This window comes from Neopelma chrysocephalum, unplaced genomic scaffold (genome assembly GCF_003984885.1).
Source record: "Neopelma chrysocephalum unplaced genomic scaffold, ASM398488v2 Primary Assembly neopelma1_91, whole genome shotgun sequence".
NCBI lineage: Eukaryota > Metazoa > Chordata > Aves > Passeriformes > Pipridae > Neopelma > Neopelma chrysocephalum.
Genome location: NW_020897753.1, coordinates 3,149,493 through 3,174,679, shown reverse-complemented (window position 1 = coordinate 3,174,679; position 25,187 = coordinate 3,149,493). Strand labels below are relative to the sequence as shown.

General features: G+C 43.3%; 1 protein-coding gene across 2 annotated transcripts in view; it reads left to right on the top strand.

Annotated features, from left to right (window-relative positions):
• PLCB1 (phospholipase C beta 1) overlaps positions 1-24,922 on the top strand; it is a 335,327-nt gene extending 310,405 nt beyond the window's left edge. The window contains exons 32-33 of one of the 2 annotated variants that reach the window (XM_027693457.1): positions 3,439-3,503; positions 21,620-21,713. In XM_027693457.1, the coding sequence (XP_027549258.1) occupies positions 3,439-3,477 (39 nt within the window). In that variant the 3' untranslated portion in view covers positions 3,478-3,503; positions 21,620-21,713. Of the gene's footprint in view, positions 1-3,438; positions 3,504-21,619 lie in introns of both variants that reach the window. The other variant, XM_027693456.1, reaches the window with a different exon arrangement.
• The last annotated feature ends 265 nt before the right edge of the window (positions 24,923-25,187 follow it).

Below are 25,187 nucleotides of genomic sequence, written 5' to 3'. Positions count from 1 at the left end.
GAACACAACACAGCTTTTCATGATGGCTTAGAAACCAGAAATATAAAATGCAGCCTGTTTTGTGGCCCTTTGCACAAGTGAGGACTTGTTCAGGACCATCACATAATCCAGAATATATTCAACTTCAATATTTTAAAAGCTTCAACATGCACTGGATTGGTTGCTGGACTTTCTCTAGAAAACTTCTGGGATTTACCAGCATTAGGTAGACAGTGACTGTGAATAGCAGATAGTGTTTTAACACTCTCCCTGTCATCAGTGTTCTTCTACAGTGCAGTTTCCATGTGTGTCTACTATAAAATGGTGTCTCAGCACTAATAAAAGCAATGGATACTTGGCTGCTGATTTGGAGAAGTATTTCCTGTGTTGTGTTATCTCTGCATTGGAGATTTCCCCAAGAGCTGCTTAATGCAATGTCTGCACACACAGAAAGAGGCTGCTCTCCCTGCAGTCCAGAAATACTTGGGCATTTCCAAATCCAGGTGATTTTGACAGGTACAGCCCTGACCATCAGAATAGAAAAGAGCTTGGAATTCAGTGTTTGTTTTAATCCCCATGTTTCTCTCTGACTTCCTCTTTCTTGTGCTGCAAGACCATGCCTGGAGCTCCAAAACTAGAGAGCACCCCTGTGGTAAATATATAATATATGTCTGCTGCACTGGCATCATTTGGATCAGGAGCATCTCAGTGGTGCAGGTGCCCAGACTGTGTTGCCACAAGCTCAATAAACAGCCCAGGTTTGGAGTGGTGCATACCCTACTTACAGCTCAGGAGTTGTGTCCTGTAACCTTTTAATTCCCTCCGACTGTGGAATTCATGCTATCCAGATATCTCTGCTACTTTCCGTGGACTGTGTTTTGATAAACAATCAAAGGGAAGATCCTCAGGTTGTTTAAGTACAGGGGGGTTTTGTTGTTATTTTTGAATGTTGCTTTTGTTGAAATGTTCACTTATTTCTGATGTTCATCCTCCAGGTAGGTAAAATCTGCATTTTGGCAAATGTGTGCCTGCTTTGCACACCCAAGTCCTGGGGTGTGAGCACTGGCCAACACTCACCTGTATGCAAAGTACACTCACACTTTCCCAACCCAAGCTGTGTCCTTTAACAGGGAGCTGCCTGAAAACGGTGCCCAAAGTAAGGAGAAGTAATGATGTTGCACAAACTAAGGAATTCGGCAAGAGGATGTGTAGTAGTGTTTCCCAAGACTGGTTTTAAGGGAATTTTTAATCAAATCTCAACCTGCTTTCAGTAGTTTCAAGCCTCATTGAAGTAACTAGGCCAACATCCACAGTAACAAAATGTTTGTGTGCTGCAAATGTATGTGTAATTTTGTAAAAATTGCCAATTTTATGTAATTTGCTTTATCTGATTTGTCTGTCAGTGGGAGCACAAATCCAGTGAAGTGCATAGATCAAAGGGACAGAAAAATGAAGTGCATCAGGAGAAGTGATAAGGGACTATGCAAAACAAAGTAGCTTTCTTTTTTCACTTTACATTTCACCTTCTTGCTGCTACATTTTTTTCTGCTACAAACTGTCACCTTCTGCTTCCTCAGCTAATATTTTAGGTTCATTTTGCATGTCAAAATGGTGCAAGCTGCCACAGTCACTGGCACCCATTTCCTGACTGTCTGAAACCCCACATGTATCTTAGAACACCATTTGTGTCAGTGTTAATGCTGTAGCTTTTCAGCCACTGCTGCCAAGGTGAGAAAGAGTTCGAGGAGAAAATAAATCAAATGGTTTCATTCATTTGTTGCAACACAACATAAGAAGGTGGCAGAAGTCCCCTTACACCGAATTTCAATCAAATCCAGCTAATTATATTTTCTGCCTGCATTGTGACTCAATTAGAACGCATTTATGAATCTGCATGAAAGTAAAATGAGGACACAGTGCTCAGACATATTGTTCTGCTTCTTCACCCATTTCCAAGGAAGTGACTCAATAATTATATTCAGTTTAAGAAAATGCTTTGGGAGGAAATGGTTTGTAACAAATTTTAAAAGTACTACTTCAGTTTTTAAGCTATTTCATCTTTAAATATTAAATGAGACGCTTTATTTTGTGTTATTGTTTGTTTCTATTTCTTTTTTAAAGGTTTCCATTTTCAGTTTGATTTGTAACAAACGTGACACCTGAGACAAAGCACAGGTTGCCTCAGTGAACTCACATGCAGTTATTCCATGGCTGGCTCTCACCTAGGGTGTGACAGGAATGCCATTCCAGCTCTGGCTCCCAGACAATGCAAATACGACCCTGTCTCAAATACATGATAGAGCATAAAGTGTATGATGTGGGAAGTGTCAAGATTTTGGTGGCACCAGCTGTGTCATGCAAGAGCTGTGATTTGACTTCAGCAAACAGAACCGAGTTCAGGGACAGGCTCATGCAATTACTGTTCCTACAGAGCAGTAAATCACTTAATGCTGAAATAACACTTCTTTTAGTGTAAGACAAGACAGCTACCACAATAATGTAACACAGCAGAGAAGGAAACACACTGCAGCCACTTGAAAATGGCCTGGCAACGTTGGTTAAAGACTGCACTTAGCAAGAACAAAATGCCACCTTTTTTTTCAGTTCCTGGCTATAATTTCATAGCCATCTTCTAGTAACTGCACAAACTTGTGTCTTTTTGTTGCTGCTGGATTACCTTCAGGACTTCTCTGATCCAGACCTTAGACCTCTCCAAGAGAGAGAGAGTTTAAGTTCAGGGTGCTCAGAGTGGTGCGTGATGAACCCGGTGAGTCAGCTCCGAGTGGCTTCGGGGGGGACAGTCTGACAGTCCTGCTGCTCTCCTGCACTACCAAACCCAAGGTTCAGCTCCAGAGACAAAAACCAGCTCGGGATGAAGGCGAGTGAACGATAGGAACACCTCCACCAACAGCATGTCCCACCCCTTGTCCTGCCCAAGCACTCGAGCAAGACTGACCCAAAGGGAGCAGGCTGGAGAAGGAGCAGCACCACTCTTGGGAGCACTCGGGGGTGTCCTGGAAGGTTTTCCATCCAAACTGCCCTGAGTTCCTGGGATTAGGCCAGAGCAATCTCCTCAAGCACACACTTAGGAGGCGTGGCTGACACTCATTTTTCCTTCAAGACGCCCTTCTTTCCCCTTCCCAGAAAAAAAGTGACACTTCTTGCAACGCGCAGAAGCTGCAACTACACTTGGATCTCCCACATAACACAGCTGAAATATTGTCCTCTTTTAGCACGGAGTGACAGGTTGTGATAAACAGACTGGTTTCTCTGGCTGACATGTGCCTAGTCAAATATTAATGAGCCAGCACACAGAAGCATGAAGTAATCTTTTGTTTTTCATTAAGTGCATAGATTAAAGAGATGTTGTTTTACTGTAATGCACAGAATTATGTCATTTCAGCTTAGAGTAATTGTTCATCACATCACATTGAAATGATCCTTGATTTTGTTTTAAAGAGCATAGAAGAACAAGAAGTAGAGGAAAAACAGAAGTAGAAATGGAATGTGAGACTATAGTGAAAGTGAGTGAAAAATTCCCCTTTTTATCTAGTAATGCTGATGTTGTTTTCATTTTACATGTCAAAACTTAAGTCAGGAGCATCCACAATTTACTGCCTGGTGGTTTTTCTGAAATCTTTGAGCGATAACAGCCCTGATTATTACCTGCTAGCTGCATAACATAAGCTGCCACTGACCATTACATCCTTTTGATACCGTGAAAGCAATTTGTGGCTTCTTCCAATCATACCCCACCCCATTGTCTCCCTTGCCTGTTTTATTTACTGCTGCTTTTGCCCCACCTCAGTGCAGTGGTCAGGGGCTGTGTGTAACAGCATGATTGTACCAGCTTCCTTGGCACAGCCCTCTGGGTCATGGGATTGTCCTCTGTTCTCTGCTCACAGTAGCTGCAGTACTCTCAGGTTAGAAAACCAGGCACCACCAAACGTCTCTCTGAAGAGGTGATTGATGCGGGGGTAGGAACTGAGAGCTTCTGAATGTGGAGGTATGAGATGGGCAAAGGTGTTGTAAGGTAGGAATTCTGGGTACCTCTGAAGATTAAGCTTTCCAAGCAGATAAATGAAGGATTTGTCATCTGGGACACCAGAGTACAGGGATAAAGAAGGGATTAACCAGGGCATCACAGCAGAAGGAAGAATTGGGGTACAAAGAGAAAGAACTGATGAATGTGAATCAGTAAAACAGGATTAGTGAAGCCTAAAAGGGAAGATTTAAAGGTAAGAGAGTGAGTTTTCCAGGGAGGGGGAAGGGAACAGAAGACAACTAGGGAAAGGCAGGCAAAGCCTGAAAGAAAGATTAAAGTAGATTAAAGCAAGAGAGTTTCTTTCATTGCTTTATGGAAGGCCTAATGATTAGAACAGAGTATTATTTCAGGTGTATCTGCTATCAGGAGACATGATTATGTGTAAGCAAACTTCCTGTATCCTCCTGTAAATACAACCATGCCAGGAGGTCTTGGGCTTTCACTGTCGAGGGGGTAGCACTAAGCCTCACACCTTTGTCACTGAATCAGGGAATCCTGCTTGTTTTGTATTTTTATGTATTATTTCACTTTATACTGCTTTCTTCTGGAATGCTTTGAGATGCTTTGCTTGCCTTTGAGGAGAGAAGCACCACGGTTCTCAGTGAGGGCTGTGTTTGGTAACAAATCCTGCCTTCCTGCCGTGGTTACCTGGCTGCAGAGGATTTTGGTTCATTGCCAGGCAGGCAGTGTTTGCATTTCAGTGTCCTGGGGCGCAGCTCACTCACGTGTGCAGGAGGAACAGGAGCCTTCTCAGGAGAGCTGCAGCTCCTCCTTGCTGTGGAACATCCCCCTGTGGCTTTTCACTCCCTCCCACAGGCTGTTCTGTAATTCAGTCCTTCCCAGGGACAGCTCAGACTCAGTCCTGGGCACTGCTCCTCTCCCTGGCTGGTGCTGGTCCCAGTGTGAGCAGGGAGGGCACAGGTTTGCTGTGAGCCCTGCTCTGCTCCCTGGCCAGCACCAGTGGGGGGGTTCCTCGGGCTTTCCCCTGGGTTCTTTTATTTGCCTGTCTGGGGGGGGTTGTTTTGGGGTTTGGGTTTTTTTAAATACTTACCATGTCTGTATTTCTATGGACGTGTACTGGTAAGAAAGACAGAACCAGCTCTGTTTGATCTGTGACTTGCACAATACAGATTGGCTTCTATACTTTACTGAAAGGCAAGTGCTAAGTTGGATTTATAAGCCAACTATAACTTGATTTGTCAGGCTTTTTTTGCTCACCCGTCTCTGGCCACACAAACCCCCACATGTATCTATACCCACCATGACATGCTTATGGTTTATTTGAGGGTTTTTACTGTTGCATAATAAGGGATCGTTTTTTTCAAATGCTTGTTAAAAATAACACAATTGCAAATGTTGTTTAGTTCTCTCATTGTGGCAAGGTTAGAGATTAAAACTGTGAGGTGGGGCCTTGATTTCATGAGTGTTGTTTTCCTCTTGGACACAGGCAAGGCAGCTAAAAGTGTGTGTTTCCCGAGCACAGTAGCTGTGACAAAAGAAAATAGAGCCCATAATGAATATGTTGGCACCTTGACAGTATTCAGAAGAGAGACTTTCTGAAGATGGCAAAATTAAACTGGCAATTGCTCACTAGGGAGCTGGGATTTCTTTGTTGTTTGTGTTTAAGTGACAGGAGAATATTGATTTCTCTTCCTGAGGGATGTGCTGTCTTCCTTTCCTGAAAAGCAGGAGGATGGGAATAGAGATGAGCTGCCTTGAAACAACTCACTGAACATTTGAAAAAGCAGAAGTACTTGTTTTAACTCTGTTCTCCTCATACATCCCTTACACTTTAAATAATACGAGGCCAACCTCACATCTCCTGCCTGCTTCAAATTAGGATATCTTGGGAGGATGGTGGGGACCTGGGCAAATCCAATTGCTCCTGCACAGTTAGAAGGAAATCAGACCTCAGAGAAGAGCCTCCTGTGGCAGCAATTAACCACTTCTGACACCACTGGAGTCTTTCTTTCCTCGGCCTCATCCTGCTCTCAGGATTTCAGCCTTATAGACTGTGCAAGGGAATGGTATTAGGAGAAGCCATGCATGGTGGAATTACCATTCAATGTATCCTATGTATGCAAGGAAACTGGGAAACAAAATGGGTTGGCACCGAGTACTCAGGGAGCTCTGAAGTGGGGGGAAGGAATCCATCATGCCAAGGTCTGCCTCGCTCCAAAGCAAATACAGGAATGATATGAAGAAACATTTTTTTATTCCACCTTTTTCTGCTCTAAGCTCTCACTGCTGCATCCACAGGACAAGGCCTCTGGAATGCTTTGAAGTACCTGGACAAGAGTGGGCAGGCAGAGGAGAAAGAGAGTCAGTTTTTCCTGCAGGCCAGAAAGGAGTGTCTCAGCTCTGGCTCTGGTGTAGAAAACCACTGGCTTTGGGCTGAACAAACTGATGACCTTAGAGAATATTTCTGTGCTGGAGAGGCACAGAATCCTTTGAAGCCACAATAATAGCTGGGCAGAAATCTAGAGAATTGCCTGAATTACAACTTCATTCAGGAGCTGTTTGAATCCTCTGGTGACTACATGTTAGAAAGCTACAGGAGGAACTTCAGTTTAGTTCACAGTTTTGTTTGTCAGCAGTAGAAACTTAAGATCAAATTTTGAGACAGAAAAAAAAAATAACATAGACTTACAAGTCTGGTCTGAACATGCAACTTTTTTTTTTAATTCTGTGCAAAATGGCTTTTCTACGAGGATGTTTTTGCCAGTTCATCAGAACTCTAAAAAGTAGGGCCTAAAAAGGTACTGCTGCACTTCCCTCACCCTTTAAGCTGTTTCATAGGAGCACATTAGTGCATGATGGCTTTCCAGCGGGGCTCTAGCCGTGTGTAGGTGTTGTCTAGACTGAAGCTGTCCTTTGTTCCAAACCTGGAATGTTGGAAGCCTTTTGCTGGCTGTTGCACACAGTTCTGCACAGTACAATGTCAGCCTCCACGTTTAATTACTGCATGGCCTGTGGGAATGGTGCTGCAGTTGTGGAAGCTCACATTCCAACAGCTTTATTTTCACAGAGTAGGTGTCAATGCCTGAATAAAACATATGGTGTGGAGCTCATGGGGGCAAATTATTTCACAGCCTGCTGATGCTGAAGGTTAGTATTTCTAGAAACAGGTCACAGTCACTTATCTGTGGTCCTTCTTTAGATTATTTCTATTAGTATATTTAGAAGTGCCTTGTTTGGATCAGGGTGTTATATAGGTCGGTGAGATCTCAGTGTTGTTAATATTTCTGCTCTTATAATGCTCCTTTCTGCTGAAAATTTTGCAGGTTCAGTTTTCAGGGCAGAGGTCAGGTTTCAGAGATCAGCACTCTTGATGGGATTGATGGCCTTGGCAGCAATTAAATGTTTCCCCGTTCTTTTGCTAACACACCTTATACCCCATAGCTTGGATGCTGCTGGAGGTGTGAGAAAGACGAGCCTGTAAAGCCAAACAGCATGGAAATGGTGGGAGCTCCTGGGAATGATGGCTCACTGTCAGTCTTTTTCTCAGGGAATCATTGTAATTCCGAGCAGGGGCTCGTGCTCTCCATGGCATAATGGAATAAATCCTGCAGTAACTTCTCCCCAGTTCCATGTCAGTGTTAACGCCTCCTCTTGGCCTGGAGTACCCTTCATTCCCATTTGTATTCAGACAGACACTACTGCAGCTCCCACTTGAAAATACTAATTGGTTGAAAATTAATTCAAATTTTTAAATTATTACTTAGCTTTTTTACTTTTGAAGTGTTGTTTTTTTTTTAAGGACTGCAGTTAATTTCTTGTAATATCAGCTGCCATTTAATGATTGCAACTCATACACAGATTTAGTTCAGAGATATAAACCCGTGTTTGAGGATTCTAATTTCTGTGGAAGGAAGACACCATTCCCAAGATCTGTTTGAGCCAGCTGAATGCTGCCTTTGGCTCCTCATCCATGCTGCAGGCAGAGAGGATTTGGGGAAAAAAACACATATCAGTGAATGGCTGCACTTTTTAAAGTAATCCCTTCCCTTGGTCAGGCCCTGAGGACAGGCCCACGCTGTGCCTCTGACAGGTGCCAGCAGGAGCCAGCTGGAGTGGCACAAATGCCAAGCTGTAGTTCCAATGTTATCAGGGAAGCAGTGTGTGACCAGACAAGAGAAATCCAGTTGTCCTCAGATCTGCTCTGCAAAAACAGCAAGACTTAAGAGTGGTTTGAAGGCTTCTTGGAGAGCCTGGAGCCACAGCAGCAGGAGAGAGAGAAATTAAAATTGGTGTCTTCTCCTGATGTATGGATCAGGTATTCCTCTGCATCCAGCCTCCCCCTGACTTCCAAAGGAGTAACTTAACAATTTAAATTCCCCATCTGTTGCATTTTTAATGATCCCATTGCAGAATCTCCTTAAGCAGCCCTGCTTTGGGTTATATATGTTGCTGTCTTTCCTTTGCATTAATCACTGGAGTTTTTTTCTCTTGTGCCTGGAAACAGCCATGGTGTTGGCTCAGGAAATGAATGCCCTGGAAATGCACCCCTGCAGGTTAAACACGTGGGTAACGGGTTGTGGCCTCGGCAGTCGGTGTTAACATGTGACAAGAGAGAACAGCAAACTGAGAAAGAGTTCCCCTGGGAATTCAGTGCCCCCATTAGCTCTCCTGCCTTATCCGAAGGGCTGAGGAAACCTTTTTTTGTTAGCCAAGGCAGCTTGGTGCTTCAGCTTAATTTTCATTGCATAATTTTAAATACAGCTCGTGCCAACAGTGCTGCAATTAATGGATAGCCTAAAGTCTTATTATTTCAAACTAATTGATATGCAAGAAAGTTTAAATAACATAAGTGATAAGAATTTTTTAGGAATAACTTCTGTAACTAACTCAGGATAATCTTTTTACTGTTATTTGGAGTATCAGATGACTTAATTATTTACTTGCCATCACTAAATTTAATGCCTGTGGGTATTTCTATAGTTCTAAAATGCATTTCCATGAGAATGGGAAAAGATGACATTTCATAGTCCTTGTTCTAAAAGGGGGTTTTGCAATTTAATACTCTCATTCATTTCTGATACTTGTCAACCACCCTTTGGAATAACTCCAAAGTTCCAGATAGATTTCTGTTCTCCTCAACAAAGATGTGTTCTCTACACATATTTTAAATAGAACTTTAAAGCAAGCAACCCATGTTTTTAAAGTATTCTTTTGCTTCTTCAAATCACTTGATCACTTATGAAAGGCCTTTATTTTTCTAGTGTTCATTAAGCTTATCTTCAACAAGATTGTGATCAGAATTGGCATCAGAGAATACACTGTAAAGCTGTAAGACCTCTCAAGAACTTTTTAATGCTTTTGGAAGATGTCAAGTACCGAAATAATAATAAAACACTGATAGAGCATTAAAAAGATAAGTTCTTATAATGAAAAGAGGGTTTGTTCTACTGCCAGGTTTTTTTTTCCTTAAATAAGGTTTCGCACGGCACAAAACTTTTCCAAGATAGAAGCTACCAATAGTGATACAGATAAATGAAATCAGATTAAAAACAAAGTGGGGCTCTGAGGGGATCATGTTAGGCATTTTGATGGCATGCCTCTCTGTGGAAAGAAAAGCAAAGGGCTTAGTGAAGTTCCATGAGATTCATCTCAGCTCGGGCTTGACCCTCCAGTGAACTAAACTTTGATGAACTGTGTTAACTCAGAAGGAGAGAAGCCAGGGACCAAATCCAGCTCACGCTGATGTCAGGAGAGCAGCTCCCTGTTCCTGTAGTAGGGCTTGAGGTCTGGGTGAGGCCCCAGTGTGACCTCCTCGTGCTGTGGCCACCGAGGTCGCAGAGGGCAGGGGCCACCAAAGGATCCTGTAAGTAGTTTTAAGCTGTAGTACCCCCTATTTTCCTGTCTCTGCTGGCTTCTAGGGAATTTGCCTATCCCTTTTCCTGGCAACAGTAAGGTCTGAGCACAGAGCTCAGTGGTGCCTTTGGCAATATCGTTGAGAGATATGTTCATGAGGACTTCAGGGTGTGCAGCTGCCTGGCAGGGTGACCAGAGTGCCAGAGCACAGAGTCAGTGCTGTGACACACACATGTCCTGCCATCACAGCTCAATGAACATATCCCACCACACTTGAGAAGCGGCTCTGAGGCTGGTTGGGCTGCAGCAGGATCAGGGTGGCCTGATTAAAAGCTTTAAGAGGGAAAAGCACCACCAGCGGTTTCCCTTCCTCATGGAGGTCGCGTGCTCAACAGAAACCCAGATCAGGTTGTACACAGAGAGAGAAAGGTGGGCAGGTCTGGATCAAGAAAGGCACCTGCCCTTCTCTGTGGGAATTTGTTATCTCTGCCAGTCTGTTGGAGCTTGGATTTTAAGCAGCAGCCTGGTCCCTTTTCCAGGCTCTTTCATGCTTTGCAGTTTGCTTAAATTGCAGGACAGTGAAAATCCCTCAGACACGGCTTTTGCACCTCTCTTTTGTGAGGCAGGTTACCCCCAGATCTGCTAGGGAGGGAACATGGACTTCATTCCATTTTGTGCCAGTGGTTCCTTCATTTGATCTGGGCAGTTTGCATCTGTACTCATGTGCTTGCCAGGACTGTAGACCAAAACCCATCAAAGCCAATCACTGTCCTGAAGACTGAAGTGAACTCTGGGGATGTGCTTTACCAGGCATGAGTTCAAGCTGCTCTGTGCAGCAGTGGGACGGGCTTTGTCTTGTTTTTCTGCTGGTATGAAATTACCTTATATGTCAATTTTTGCATTGAGGGATACTTGCTGAGCATCAGTGAAACCGTTTTGTGCATGGGTCATTTAAACTTGATGGGTAACCAGAGAGTTGCTGAAGTTTGCAGTAGTCAGCGTTAATATGACCTTTGGAAAAAATGTTTAAATAAAAAACAACTGAACTGAAATATTAATCCCTTGAACTTAATCATGAGGATGGCTCTGTTAACCTCCCATTGCACAGTACTACTTAATCCAGTAATAGCAGAGCAGGCAAGAAGAGGAGGGGTTTTTCCTTTTAAGTTTCATTGTAGTATCATGAAGTAAAAACCTTCAGGCTATTTTTAATTAGGTTGAACCTCTGGTTAGTTTGCTCTTCCATCAAGCCCTAAAGTTTTTAAGAGTTGCAGTTTAATTTGACACTGGTTTTGCTTCACATGTAAAAAAAAAACAAAACCAAACAAGTGTGTTGTGTAATGCAGCATGAAATGATGAGGAGTGGTGGAAATATGGATGAGCTCATGGTGGAAGTAGAGAGATGTGAGGATAATCATGGTATATAAACACAGAGCAGCCATAAACGTCCCAGACTCAGAATCCTGAGTAGCAATGATGCATCTCCATTTGATGGTCATTAGATAATAATGAACATATACATCAATACATAAATTTGGATCAGGTCCCAGCTTTTTGTCATTTTTAAAACTCAGCCTCAAAACTTTCCTGACCCTTGGAAGTACAAAGGCCAAAATACTGAGCCGTCATTTCTGGAAAATGGAAAATGAGGGATGGTAGCTCTGTCTCTGCTGTTAAATTTCTGCCAGGCTCTGGATGGATTTTTTTTCATTAGCTTATGTAAAAAAAGAATGGATCTGTCACTAAATTGGCTCATCATTTGGGGAGAGCCAATGCACATCTCTGCTAATAGTAAAGAGGAAGCCAGATTCATGTTGTTAATGAGTTAGGAAATATTTTGGAATAGCCTTCGTCGTTACAAGGGATTACAGAACCACAATTACTTGAAAAGATTTTCAAAAAAACTTCTAAGGCTTTGATCTTTATTCAGAGTGTGCTTGCTTCCTAGTGTAAAAACATCCATTTTTAACAGGATATTAACAGAAGGACTGACTGCTCAGTAATTTTCCAAGCAGACTTTTCAGTGAGGCTCCATCCTGCAGAGGCTTTCTGACATGGAGAGCCACAGTCAGTGGCAAGGTAAACTTCAAAGTGCAGCTGAGGGTTTTACCAGTGGGATTATTTTTGAGCTAATGATGGCTTGCTTCTAAACCTCCATGCAGTTCCCTGGCAATTATCGATGACATGGAAATTGCAGTGAGCCTGTACTTTAGGAAAGATGCCTCCTCAAGATACACAGACCTCAGTGTGCTGTAGGAGCTCTAATTACTCAAAACTTGAGAGTTGGGGCTGAGTAGGAAGGGCAGAGCAGGGTATGGCAGGGAAAGGAGGAGCCAAGCTTAACCAAAGGGTGACTTTTCCTTTGAGTAGCACAGTGATGCCACTGGAGAGAAACAGAGAAATAGATTATTTATCTCCTTCCCTGTTGTCATATTGGAGAAGAAATCTCTGTGCTCAGAGGGACTTTTCTGTGATACTGATGGGCCCTGTTAGAGATGTCCTGCCAAGAGTCAGGCACAGGCAACACTGTAATTATCTCTCAGCAAGGTGGATGGAGAGACTGGAGAGCACTTTGTTAAACTGAATTTAGAGTTCAGTTTAGTCCAGGATCCACCACCTTTTTTTCGGATCAGCTCCTGAGCCCTCACACGGGAGGCCTTAAGCGCCTGAAACTTTCTTTTCTTGTCCCTCCTCTTCCAAAAATAGCCAGAATCTCTCACTTTGCAGGACAGCACTACTTTCAGGCAAAACACATTATATGTAAAGTGGCCCTGTGAATTCCAGGCCCCCCTCGGGGGGACATCCTGCTCGGCTGCCATGGTGCTGCACAGCTCCGAGTCCCCCGTCCTCCGCTCCTCCCGGGATTTGAAATATTTCTGGAATATACTGTTGCTGTTCTAACCTCAAGAAGTCATTTAAAAGGAGTTTCCAAGGGACTGTTATGACCTCTTGAGATGAGAATTACAACACTGCTGCTCTTCCAAAGCCTGTGCTGTTGGACAGTCAGCTGCCCGTTCACAGGCTGCCTTGGAGGCATCTTGGAAGTGGGAAAAATCGCTCGTTAGAAGGTAATGGATGCACTGATTTTTTTGCTTTAGTTTGTTTTGCAGACAGTGTCCAAAATATGGACAGCAATTTAAAAAAGGACTGGTTAAGAAGCTCTATTTGAGCTCTGTCACTCCAGTTATTTACCTTGGATCCACTCCAATAAAACAAGGGCAGTATGTGCTGATAGATGAGGCTTCAGTGGAGTTTCTCTGGATTTATTGCATTGAAACTGATAAAAATGAGAATTCTCCTTTGCTTACAGTGAAGCTAACTTACTCTAGTGATGATGAAAAGGAGCAGAATCTAGCCATAAAATGTTATATATATGGTCAAAGAAAGGGGATTTTTTCCCCATTAATACCAACTCAAATTATCTTTATTCATATGCATCATGAGATGCATAGGTCACGTATTTATGGAGTCATCAAAGAACGACTTGACAGCTTAAGAAAGCATTTTATCCACAAAAGGAAACTACTACATGAAATAGTGATCAGAGAGAAGAGTAATTCCAAGTATACAGGTTGCAAGACCCAGAGCAGGGCTTTGCATGAGAATAAACAGCTGTACTTTTGGAGGAATGGGAAACAAGAGTTCCTATGAAGAAAATCCTTTCATAGAATTCACTATAAGCTATAACCTGGGTAGCACTGATGGGCACCTCATCACTCAAACATTCACTTTTTAATTAGCTCTTGGAATAAATGTTGGTTTACTGCACAGAAAGTAGATACGGGTTTCTTTATGAGAGTGTTAAAATCCAGGAGCCCAGGTCCCAGGTTTCCTTGCAGTCCCATTGGTTTAATTGAGGTTGCAGTTAATAAAGGTGGAGACACAGATTGATGAAGGCCCTAAGGTTACAGTCTAGTGCCTTGAGACAGCAGGTATGAAAGGGACTCATTTATATGGGGACTTGTTGTACCTCGGGGAGGTAGTGCAAATCACCTCTGCTTTAATAGGAAGAGACAGCGAGCTGAAACATGGCAGATAAGGGGGGAAGCTGAAGGGGGAGTGGATGTGTAAGGCAAGATAACACAGTCTCTGGTTTCTGGACTCCTTGATGAGAGTTATTGATTTTTTTCAAGCCTGTCTCGGGACAATTTCTGAGGGAGAATATCTGGGCTGTGCAGCCTGTTGCCGCAGGAAGGCAGGCAGGGGTGGCAGCAGTGGATCAAAGTACAGCTGCTCCTGGACAAGTGCCCCTGCCAGGTCTCAGGAACAGAGACTTTGAGGGGCGGGAAGAGCTGCCTGGTGTGTTCAACCTTGTGTGAAGAAGGACCAGGGGAGAAAAGGGGTGTGAGGTGGGGCTGGCAGAGAGCAAGTCCTGGAATTGGTGTCCTTGTGTCTCTCATGGACTGAAAAGTAACCATTGTTTGAAAATGCAGTGGTGGGCTCACACTGAGTGGAGACTCCTTGTCTGAGGACAGGGATCACTAATGGGAGCTTTCCTGGCAGCATAAAGACATTTCCCACCCTGGCTGTTGTTACCCAGTGCAGGGCTGTTCCTCGGGCCAGCTCTGACACCCAGTGCCCTCAGGCTTCCTTTAAGGATTCCACACTCCAGCGTCTTCTGAGATACAACCTCAGCTACCTGAACAGTTTCATTTCAGGCTCAGCTTGTTGTCCTTGAGTAGCTTTGTTAAGCCCAAATGTTAACGTGGTGGCAGGTCCCTTTTTGCACTTGCTTGATGTCACTGGGAGAAAAAGAAAAAGGGAGTGTCTGGCGCTCTCTGCACGTGTAGAGTTAACCCCTTTCCCAGGCCTGGACAAACAGCTCCCCAAGAAACTGCTGTTCCCAGCTGCTTTCTTTGGGTCATTGTTCCAGACAGCAGGGATGGGCATATCAGTTTTGGAAAGGTCCTGCAGAGGAGTCCCACATTGCCACCTGAAGTCCCCGTCCCCAGCCAAGTGCTGCAGAGGGACTGTGCCCATGGGGCGTGAGGGCAGCTGAGCAGCGGTTACTCCTTTGCCTTCCCAGCAGAAATCTGCTCAGTGGGGGGAATAACATGGTCCTTAATAAGAAACTCCTACTGTTTCCAATTAAACAAAAATTGCTGCCTATAAATCACTTGATCCCTGAGCTCTGTTCCTCAATTTCACTCTCCCTGTTATTGAGCCTCCATCTGCTTTTAACAAGTTCTTGCTGCTCATGTGTCTTTTAAATGCTGCATCCCTCCAGAATGGCTTTCTAATTAAGTAAGCTCTGAAAATGAAAAGCAGAGGAACAGCAGCTTTCCTGCTCTCTGTACCCTTAATCTGGGAGTCCTCTATGTGCTATTTTGGAAGCTAAATTGAGGTCGCTGACATTACGCATATTTGTTGTCTGATGCAGGCTTAAAAGCCCCAAATCCTCTATTTAAAATTATCTTTAGGCTCATGGGTCAAACATTTGCAGGAAGAAAAAGAAGTATTTGTAGCTTTAGCACATTTAGAGAAAGGGGGGAGGAGTGAGAAAGGAGCTCCAATCTCTGACCAGTATTTCTGTTGCAATGTGCTACTGGCCAGTGAAAAGATGAGTGTTACTGGTGTTAACAAAATAAACATTTCCAATGACATGGGATAAGGAAAACGGGAGTTTTCCCAAACAGAAATTCCCTGTAGAGGTTGCAGCCCCCCTTTTGTTAGGAATTGTGTAGTGACCAGTTACTGCCTCTTGCCAAAATACATTCTGCTGAAATTGCACAGAAGAAATGAGTGTGGATGAGTTTCTCATCAGTAAAACAAAAAGAACAGGTACTGTTTATGTGGAATTAAATGTTATCCTGCATGTGGGCAGTGCCATGGCAGTTATGGATACAAATTAGTATCACATTTCAACTGGTAAATAAATGCAATAACCGAATACCAAAAAAAAAGGCAATTTTTAAAAAATATTTTGCTGCCCTCTGCCTCAAGGGGAAATGACACAACTTCCAAATGTCTCACATTTGGAATCTTGACTCTAAAACTGTGAAAAACCTTTTTAAAAACTTAAGAATAAAGAGTTTGCTGTTGGAAATTGTCAGAAATTGTTGGAGATACCAAACTGTTCAGTCCTCAGAGGGCATTTTTACCTGGGTTGTTGACCCAGGACATTTGGATAATTTTCCTTTCGTAATTCACTGCATCATTCAGGGAAAGAAAGTGATTGGGGAAACAAAATAAGGTAGATTTAAAAGGAGAGATAACAGAAACACAAAACCCAAAAAACTGGCTTTACAAAAAAAATCCCAGTGGAATGGAAAATCTGAGACTTAAAAAAGTGACTTATTTGGAGTCATATCAAATTTTGGGAGAGGAAGAGCTTCATCAAAACAAATACGGCCACACTTAATGTTTTTGATTCAACAAAATGGCGTTTTAGTGGGGTTGTTCCCCCAAAAATGTGTAATCAATTGTATTTCACACGTGACTTCCTCAAAACATTTTTGGTTGAAGATTAATTATTTAGATGCTTCTTAAGGGGTGACCCTTACGTTATTTTTGAGGTGAAAAAATATTTTTAAAAAACGTGGGAGCTGGAACGAATCCCAGCCCGGGTGGAAGCGCGGTGGGTTTGCGTCAGAAAACTACCTCTGGCAATGGGATCTTAACATCGGGAGAAAGGTGCACACCAAGCCTGCGGTGTCTCCAGCTGCACAGGGGGAAGGAAGAGAAGGCAGAATTGTTTGGAAAAGCACTTGCATTACTAACTTCCCAAACGCCGCTTTCAAGGTACAAGGGGAAGGAGCAGCGATGTTCCCATTAACGACTTCAAAGGTGTCACAGGAAGGGAGATGGGTTGGACATGTTTTGCCCCAGAGTTTCCCTTTCCCTTGGGCTGCCGGAGGTGAGGGGAGGAGGTGAGGTGGAAGCAGGGCTGTGTATCCACCGCCTGTGTATCCACCAGCTGTGTATCCACCTCTTGTCTTCGAGCCCTCCTGGTAACTCGTGTTGGCAGCACACTGAGTTTTCCACGTGATTGTTTTATTTTTGTTCTTGGTGGAAACAGAAGTTCATTAGATCACGGTGCAAGTATGTGAAAGTCTACAGGGGCTTGGTCAGGATCATTTAAAACCACAACCTCTGCTTCTGTAATTCTTTATTGATCACAGTTGCTGGTTTAATGCTGTGTTAAGCTGTTCAGTTGTTAGTTTTAACAATAACAGCCAGGTTATTGTTGTAATTTAAATGTAAATAGTTTTAATAATCCCATCTGTTTCCTTTTCTGAGTGCTTTTTCCTTGCTTTAAGCTGAACAACCATAATGATTTTCCCCTCCCACATTCCAAGGAAGGGTTGCCGAGGCCTTTTCCTGAGTGATGACCCTTTTTGGAGAGCAGTTGTGGTGGAGGATGCCGAAGAGCCCTTTGAATTGGGAGGGAATGTGATCGGATCAGCTGGGCAGCTGGCTGGCTGCCAGGAGCTCTGGAGTGTAAAACCCTGCTCCTGGTCTGTCCCTGGAGCTCCCAGGAGCTCGGGGCTGTGCTGGTTCCTCAAGCTGCAGGTGATGGCATTTGCCCGGGGCACGAGGGAGCACTGCCAAACTTCTGCCTGAGGTCAAAGGGATCCTTCGGGCTTGGTTTCCCTGAGGAACCCCTTGTGGGGTGCAGCTAATGGAGGCAGGGCAGGCACAATCAAATCCTTGCCGTATCCAGTGAGAGATCCATGGAGACCCAGTGGTCTCCAGCCTGTTCCAAGCCTGTGCTGGTCTGTCTAGTTTGATAAGTGATCATGTAAACGGAGTGGGGAGAGCCCTTCCAAACTGGCACCTCAAACTGGTAGCTTTGATCCCTACCTACTTTAATTTCCTCTGTACTTTGCAGATAATAAAACTGATATTTACCTGGGTTTTGCAAAGCTGATGTGAGCATCAGCTGATGATCTTTAACTAGCACTGTGGGGTAAAAAGATAAAGGGTAGGTAGATAGAAGCACACACTCAGGAGTTAGAGCTTCTGGCACAGCTGTCAGCAGTGACTAACACGTTCATCTCCTGTCCCCAAGGACCCCACTTAATGACAGCTCTGAATTTTAAAGTATTAACTCGTTGCCTGTAAGCAAAGTCCACGGGATGAGATTTACCTGAACGAGAAATACTGTGGCCAACTGCTCGTGGGATCCTGAAACCACGTGGAGGTGACATTAATGAGTTGTTTTCGCTGGGGGTTAAAGGGAGGACAGAGGATCTATAAGAGGGCAGACAGTGAGATAACAGAAGGAAGGAGGCTGTTGTGTGTTAATGAGGACAGTGGTCCAGATAACAATCTGCCCGTCTAATCATCAGTCTCAACTCCCCCCCTTGTCTGACTCCAAAATCCTAAAAGCAAGTGTAGGTCACCTTGTTTAGTAGCTAGAGAACAGAGAAATTGGGGTAGGTGGACTTGTGATGGGAAGCAACCCAAGGGGACAGCAGACTGAGCAGTAAGGCCACGCCGGGCTGGAGCCTGGTGGTGCTGGTTGTGCAGGGAGGTTTTGACTTACACACACACTAATGTGGCACTTTGTCTTGCTGTCAGCGAGCCAAGTAACAGATGTGTGTGACTGCTGCTGCTGCTGCTGGGAGGGCAGCTTTCCACTCATTTCCATGAAGTGTAATGTCCCTGTAAAGCCACAGAATATATAGAAGGGCACTGAGGTTTTTAAAAGAAAGACAGCTGGATTCTTTTGGGCCAGCTGGTTTTAAGCAGGCAACTTGTTTCTTTAACCTTGACCCTCAGCCGTTTGCCGGTGTTGTGCCAGGAGCTGATGGTTTGAGGAGGAACACAGTCCAGGCACTGTGGGAGTGCCCTGGGTTTGGGAGCCCCAGGCTCCCTGAGGAAGTGAGGGATGGAAGTCTGGCAGTGGGATGGCTCGTTGTGCCCAGGCTCACCCCTTGTTGCAGGTGGAGTCCTGTGTGATAGCCTGGGGGTCAGGGAATGAATGGGATCTGAGGGGCTTGTCAGGAGCTGAGCAAGAGGAAGTGACAGGGCCTTTGAAATCAAAAAGAAAACTAATTTTTACCCACTGTTGCAGTTTTAATCAACCCTCCTTGTCTACTGTCTGCTCCTTCTCAACTAAATTCACCCTTCTCATGATTAGATATCTATATAGACTGTCTCTAGAGGCACTGAAGAGAGAAAGGTAGTTCCAGATTTGTGTCATTCCTATTAAACGCTCGACTTAGGGGGGATTATCCACTGGAGGCGCTTTAGGAGGTGAATATTAGACACAATTGTTACCTAACAACATGCTTATGGTTGCACTGGGTTCAGATAACGTTCAGTTTCTGAGGGATTTCAAGTATTTCTATTGCTCTTAAACCTAATTAAGCAAATCAAGGTTCTGAAGGAAGTTGAGAGCCAGGAGACTTCCCCTGACTTACAGTTTTACACACCTCCTCCTGTTCCTGAGGTGCCCAAAACTCACAAATTCCACGTATGACAGTAAGATGAGGAAATGCAGCAGCCCCGTCTCTGGCTTGGACAGTTCTCTGTAAGGAAATTCATGCCGTTTTATAAAGCTCTGTATTCCAGTGCTCTGGAGCCTTTTCCACGATTCCTGGATCTATAGAAACTCCTGTACCCAGAGCTGCCTCTCCCTGCAGGAGCTCTGGCTTTGCGGGGTGCTCAGCCAGGGCAGCTCAGAGGTTTCAGAGGTTCCTGAGCATGGGAAGGCAGCAGCACTTGGTGTGCGTGGTGCACAGTGAGCTGGAGCCTCTGCCAGCGCTGCTGTTGCAGAGTCATCCAGGGAATGCTTTGTTCCACGACTGGCATAAATCTCCCTCTAACTGCGATAGCATCTTTGGGTAATTGTCACAAATACACAGAAGGACTCTCCTTCCCCTCCCTCCTCCCTGCTGTTTGTTAAGCAGGGCGGGTTTTCAGCCATGAACTGTGACCCAAAGCACAATCGCACCGCAAAGGTAGAGCTTTTTCCCTAGGGTTTAATCCTTGGATTTGCAGTGAGTGCCGTGCTGCCGTCGCTCAGACCAGCGTGGATGTGGCCTCTCAGGGGCTGAGGAACTCCCGGGCTGCAGGAGATGAGCTGGGCAGGGAGGGATGATGATCATTAGGGAGTTTTCCCTGCCAGCCACGCTAGGGCACTGTTCCCTCTGGTAACGCCTGTACTTGTGGAAGTGATAGCAAAATGCAGACAAAAAGAGGATCCCTTCAAAAATTTGTATGTAGACATAAAGGCAGAAAACAGAAGAAGAAGGATGTTGTGGTAGTGGCTAAAGTTGACAGAATTATGTATTTTAGAGGCAGGGTATATTTTAACAGAGCTGTTTGTGCCTCAGACTTGGGTTTTATCTGAGGTGCAGAACCGAGGCCAGAACATCAGGAAAATTGCCAGAAACAAGGCAGGAAAAGAGCATTAGCAGGGAAACCAAAAGGAAAAGACAGATCTTAGATCCTGAGGAAGAAAAGCTGCAGAATTTGTCTAATTAAGGAATGTAGAACTAGACCGGGTGAGCTGAGGACATTGATTTGCACATCAGGAGAAAGGAGAAGAGGCCTCACAAAAATAAAGTCAGAGATGCAGGATGAAAACCAGGACAGAAGCATGGGGAATGGGATTGGAAGGGCTCAGAGGGAGGGGTAGTGGTAAAGTCACATGCTGTGGACAGGTCAAGGATGGTAAAGACTAGTATAGGTCCTGATGTTAAGGTGAAAATTTGTATTGCCTGGTGAGAGCTGGTGCAGTGGGGTGAAGGAGACCTGGAACTACGTAGGAGGGACTCAAGCACAGAGCTGAAGGATCAGAGTTCATAGCACCTTTATCCTGGAAATCCTGGAGAAATACATAGGTGAGAATACAATTACCTAAGGAATTATTGCAAAACTGCTGCAGCTACAGTTAGCAGAACCTGACTCCCTCTTTTTAAGAAGGTGGGTAGATGGATGGATGGATGGATGGAGTGGATTTGGCTTTGGAACTCACCCCTTTTGCTTCCTGCTGTGCTCATATTGGTCATGATGAAAAAATTGGCTTTGTCTTCAGTGGAAACCTTCATACACGTTAATGTTTTCTAAATAATGGATCGTGCAGATCCTAATATGGGCACTAAAAACAAAGGCTGTACAAATAAATACTGGGAAAGGACCCACTGCTTCCTGAAGACCGATAGCCAGATTTCTTTCTGCATGCCTGTTGCATCCTGTTGATGATCCGACACTTTTTCCCCAGTAATGTCCAAGACACATACTGCATTAATCAGATAATGTAACTTTCCAGATCCAGCCCTAAGAAACGTAATTTAAACTTGTTTTCCCTCCCTCTTGGACTCCCTGTGACAACTGACTTTTTCCTAATGGTTTCTCCTACCCAAGAAATCTGGCAAAAGTTGTTATATTGTTCTGAGAGCAACGTTTGTGGTGTGATTAATGTGTGATTAACTACCTGGAGCTTAATAAAGGCCTTGCTCTTTCCAAGGCTTATCCATGATCCATACTGCACTTGAACTGGGTCTTGTGAAAGCCAGTGGGAGTATGGACACCAGTACAGTTAAATCCACATAAGTTTGAAGGATTTGGGTACCCAAGGATGGTGCCCAAAACCAGCCTTACGCACAAACGACCGCACGTTTCCTTAGCTTTGCAATGACTGCATGGAAATTAATGGGGGCTTTGGATGCTTGGTGCTAATATTAAAAAAAAAAAAAGGAATATGTTCTTGAGTAGTGCAATAATGTGTTATTAATTATATCCCCCTCCCTCCTGGTGTGGTACTTTCCCCATACTGTAGCACTGGTCACATCAGATACACCTGAAGGCAGCTTGTCTCTTTTGTTGTAGTTGCAGGTGGAACTTGATCAGGAATATCAAGACAAATTCAAAAGACTGCCTTTGGAAATCCTGGAGTTCGTACAGGAAGCCATGAAAGGGAAAATCAGTGAAGATGGAGACCACAGTTCTGCCCCCTCTTCCCTGGCATCCGACAGTGGAAAATCCAATCATAAACCTCCGCAAAGCGAAGAGGAATTGGAGGAAGATAATCCAGAGAAAGTGTTTGATACTACTTTTTAACTGCCCCAGAAACAATGTGGGTGTGCCAGGGCACACCGCTCCCAGCTGCCCGGCTCCGCTCTCCCGGGGGGAGCTGCTTCGGGAGGCAGGAGGAATCTGCATTCGAGTGCACATTTCCCCAAAGGAACACTTTATAAAGAGTATCGTGCAAAGGTCTTCATTCTCATTCTCCATCTGATTATTATTCTGAAGCGTAGTGCAGTTGCAATGGGAAAATTAATATGTTAACCACCCTCTCCTCTTTATTTTTCTTTTGGTTTTTTTGGCCCAGTTTACAATGGGTAATTTTCTGGCCATGTTCACTGTTAAGAATGTTTAATGAAGACCAGTGTATTGTACAGAGACAAATGTGTGCAGATTTCCTTTTGAAGTGCCAGTGCAAAGTGCTCCAAACTAATAGAGATCCTGGAGAATATTATAACAGTACTTAATCATATTTGTTTCCTTCTTTATAACTGCACCTTGACAGCTGTACCATCATTTTACATTTGCACTGAAACATTTAATCCTTTTTAGCTTTGCAAGCACTGGTGGCTTGCTGTCTTGATATTATTGTGTTTATCACATGGAGAGACATGTATTTGCTGCTGAAAATCCTTGGAACTGTGGGGACAAGAGGAGAACGGAGAGAAGAACTCTGCGTGGAGGTTGTCGGTGTCTGTGTACCTCTGTGTTTGTTACACTGTGTGAGTGCATATATGTTTGTATATATATATATATAGCTATATGTGCACACACATCTGTCTATATACACACACACAGCATGTTTCTATTTGAAGTTGATGTGGTCTCTTGGCCAAATGAAATGTTTCAGGGATGCGTGAGTAGAGCGAGTCTTTCTGAAAGCCGACATCTGGGTTATACTGCTATAGAATAATCATTGGATCATAGAATTCTTTTTGTGGTGTTAGTGTTGTAAATCAAAGTAGTTTTAGAATATAAATTTGATATATATTTTGCAGATTCAGAAGTATTGATTTTAAGTATCATATTTTAAGCTTACTGAATTTGATAGGATTATAAAATGTTTAGGACTACAGTATTTGAAATCTAACAGAATCTTCCATTATTTTTAAGACTGAGGTTCAGTTTTACTGAGGTCTGAAATTTAAAAGCAAAATGTAAAAAACCTGATCACTGTTATTTAAAAATGTATATTAATCCGTTGAACTGACTTGTTAAAATAAGAACAATCAAGGTGAGTGTACTGCATGATAAGCGTGAGAGAAGTAACAGCACATTCTGAGAAACTGATACCAGGCAACAGAGAGACATTGTGAAAGTCAGGATATTTGAAAAGGTAAGGAAATGCTGTTCTCTGTATTCCCATACTGACAGGAACAGGAATTACGAGACATGTCAGACAGATTCTTATTTGTACCCAAGCCAATGCAGTCCTTCCCCTCGGCCTTAGGGCAAAGGAGAAACCAGCTCAGAGGACACAGATTTGCCTCAAGACGCTTGATCCTGCAAACTCATGTTTTCCTGGGCACCCCTGGGCTCAGGAATTGTTTGGGGAGGAACGTTCACATTCACGTTTGCAAGATCGGGGCCTTACTTAGTATTGAAAAGCAATCGGAGAAAGCAATCAATTACATGGGGAGGCATTTTAACACATTGTAACAGTTAAGTTACCTTACTTCCAATTCCCTCAGGATTTTAGTACTTAAACTAACTTATTTTATTTAAATTTAAGCAATAAAATACAAATCGAGCTTAAGTTTTCAGTTAAATAATGGTGTATATATATATAAGTTCAAATCTTGGAAAACAAACAGTATTTTGATGTTTCTTTTTTAAACTCAAGAGCAGAAAGAAAGAAAAATTGCACATTGTTTGGAGATCGTATTTTGAATTAAACTGCTCTGGTTTATGATGATGAAATCAGTGCACATGAAATTCAAAAATCTGACTTTCATCTTAAAGCTAGGAAAGGTGAATCCTCTGTTAATCCTTGTTTTGCACTTTGAAATCAATCTTAATCACTCATTGAAAACGTAGAGTCGAGATGTAATGCTGCATTTTATAAAGTACAAATGACATATTGCCTAAATTATTAAAAGAGTAAACTGATAGCAGTGTTCACACTAAAACTGAAGGCTATTGCATTATAGAAACAGTTGTACAGCACAGGCTTCGTGGTAAAATCTTGGCTCCTTTGAATCCCAGCGCTACGTTCCCGTGGACTTCAGCGGAGCCAGGACCTCACCACAGCCTTCGAAGAAACTCGGGCAAACGCCAATTAACCTTTTCTTTATATTTAAAAATAAAATAAATATGGATTGAGTAACCTCTCAGCTGTAGTCATTTTACAGTACGTTTGTATTTGACCATTTCCTGTACTCACATTTTTTATATCTGTACAGTGCCACTTTCTGCAGGTGTAGGGTAGTGTGTAATCCTGTACATCTTGCATTGTTCAAACTATTTCAGTGAAACAGATATCATTTAATATTGATATTACTTGAACTAGAGTAAGATAATGAAAAAAAAAGGGTCTTTATGATGTGCAAGTCTTGTGCCTTTTATGTATTTGCCTTGTTCCGTGTTGAATGTGTGGAAATGCTGTATTGTGGACTTTTCTGCTGTATAGAATAGAGCTGTCTATATTAAACTAGGTCGTGCACTTCAGATATCTTTACACTACTGAAAATAGCTTGGTTTTGGCAGTATAAACAGAATTTTAAAAATTCTTATGAAGGCCAGACATTTTAGATTTAACATGTTCATAATTATGTTAATTAATGCTCATGTATTAGCTAAACATTCACTGAAAGATAACTAAAGGGACATCATTGCTTGCCTTTCTTTGAAATCAGTGTTGCTCTTGTACATTGTATTAATAGTGTCTGTGATTGATTAGTCCTTGATGATTTGCTTTCAAACTAGGATGAAATATTCCAGTTAACATGTACATATTTTTTCGGTTCCTCGATCTATGATTGTTTCGGAGGCATAATTCACATTTTTGTAAAAATTCTATGCAATTTTGTGGCATGATGTTTCTTCCACTTGTAATTTTATGTGCTTACATTACAGATCCAAAGGACAAATAAAAATTTCTTAACACAAGACAGGTTTTCTCTGTTCCTTGACTCAGGAGCCTCAGTTGACTCAGGAGACCTTACCCTGACCCGTTTGTTCCCTGGAGGGCCAATGCCACGAGAAGTCAGTGAAATCTCCCTGCAGGCTCTTGTGTTCACAGCAAGAACAAGAAATTTCACATGCCTGTGCTTCCATCCCGTGCCCCTCCCAGCAAAATGTGTGTTTGCTGGTACTCTGGAACAATGGGAAACAAAGTGCACAGGAGCCAAGGAACTGGTAAGAAAATTTATCG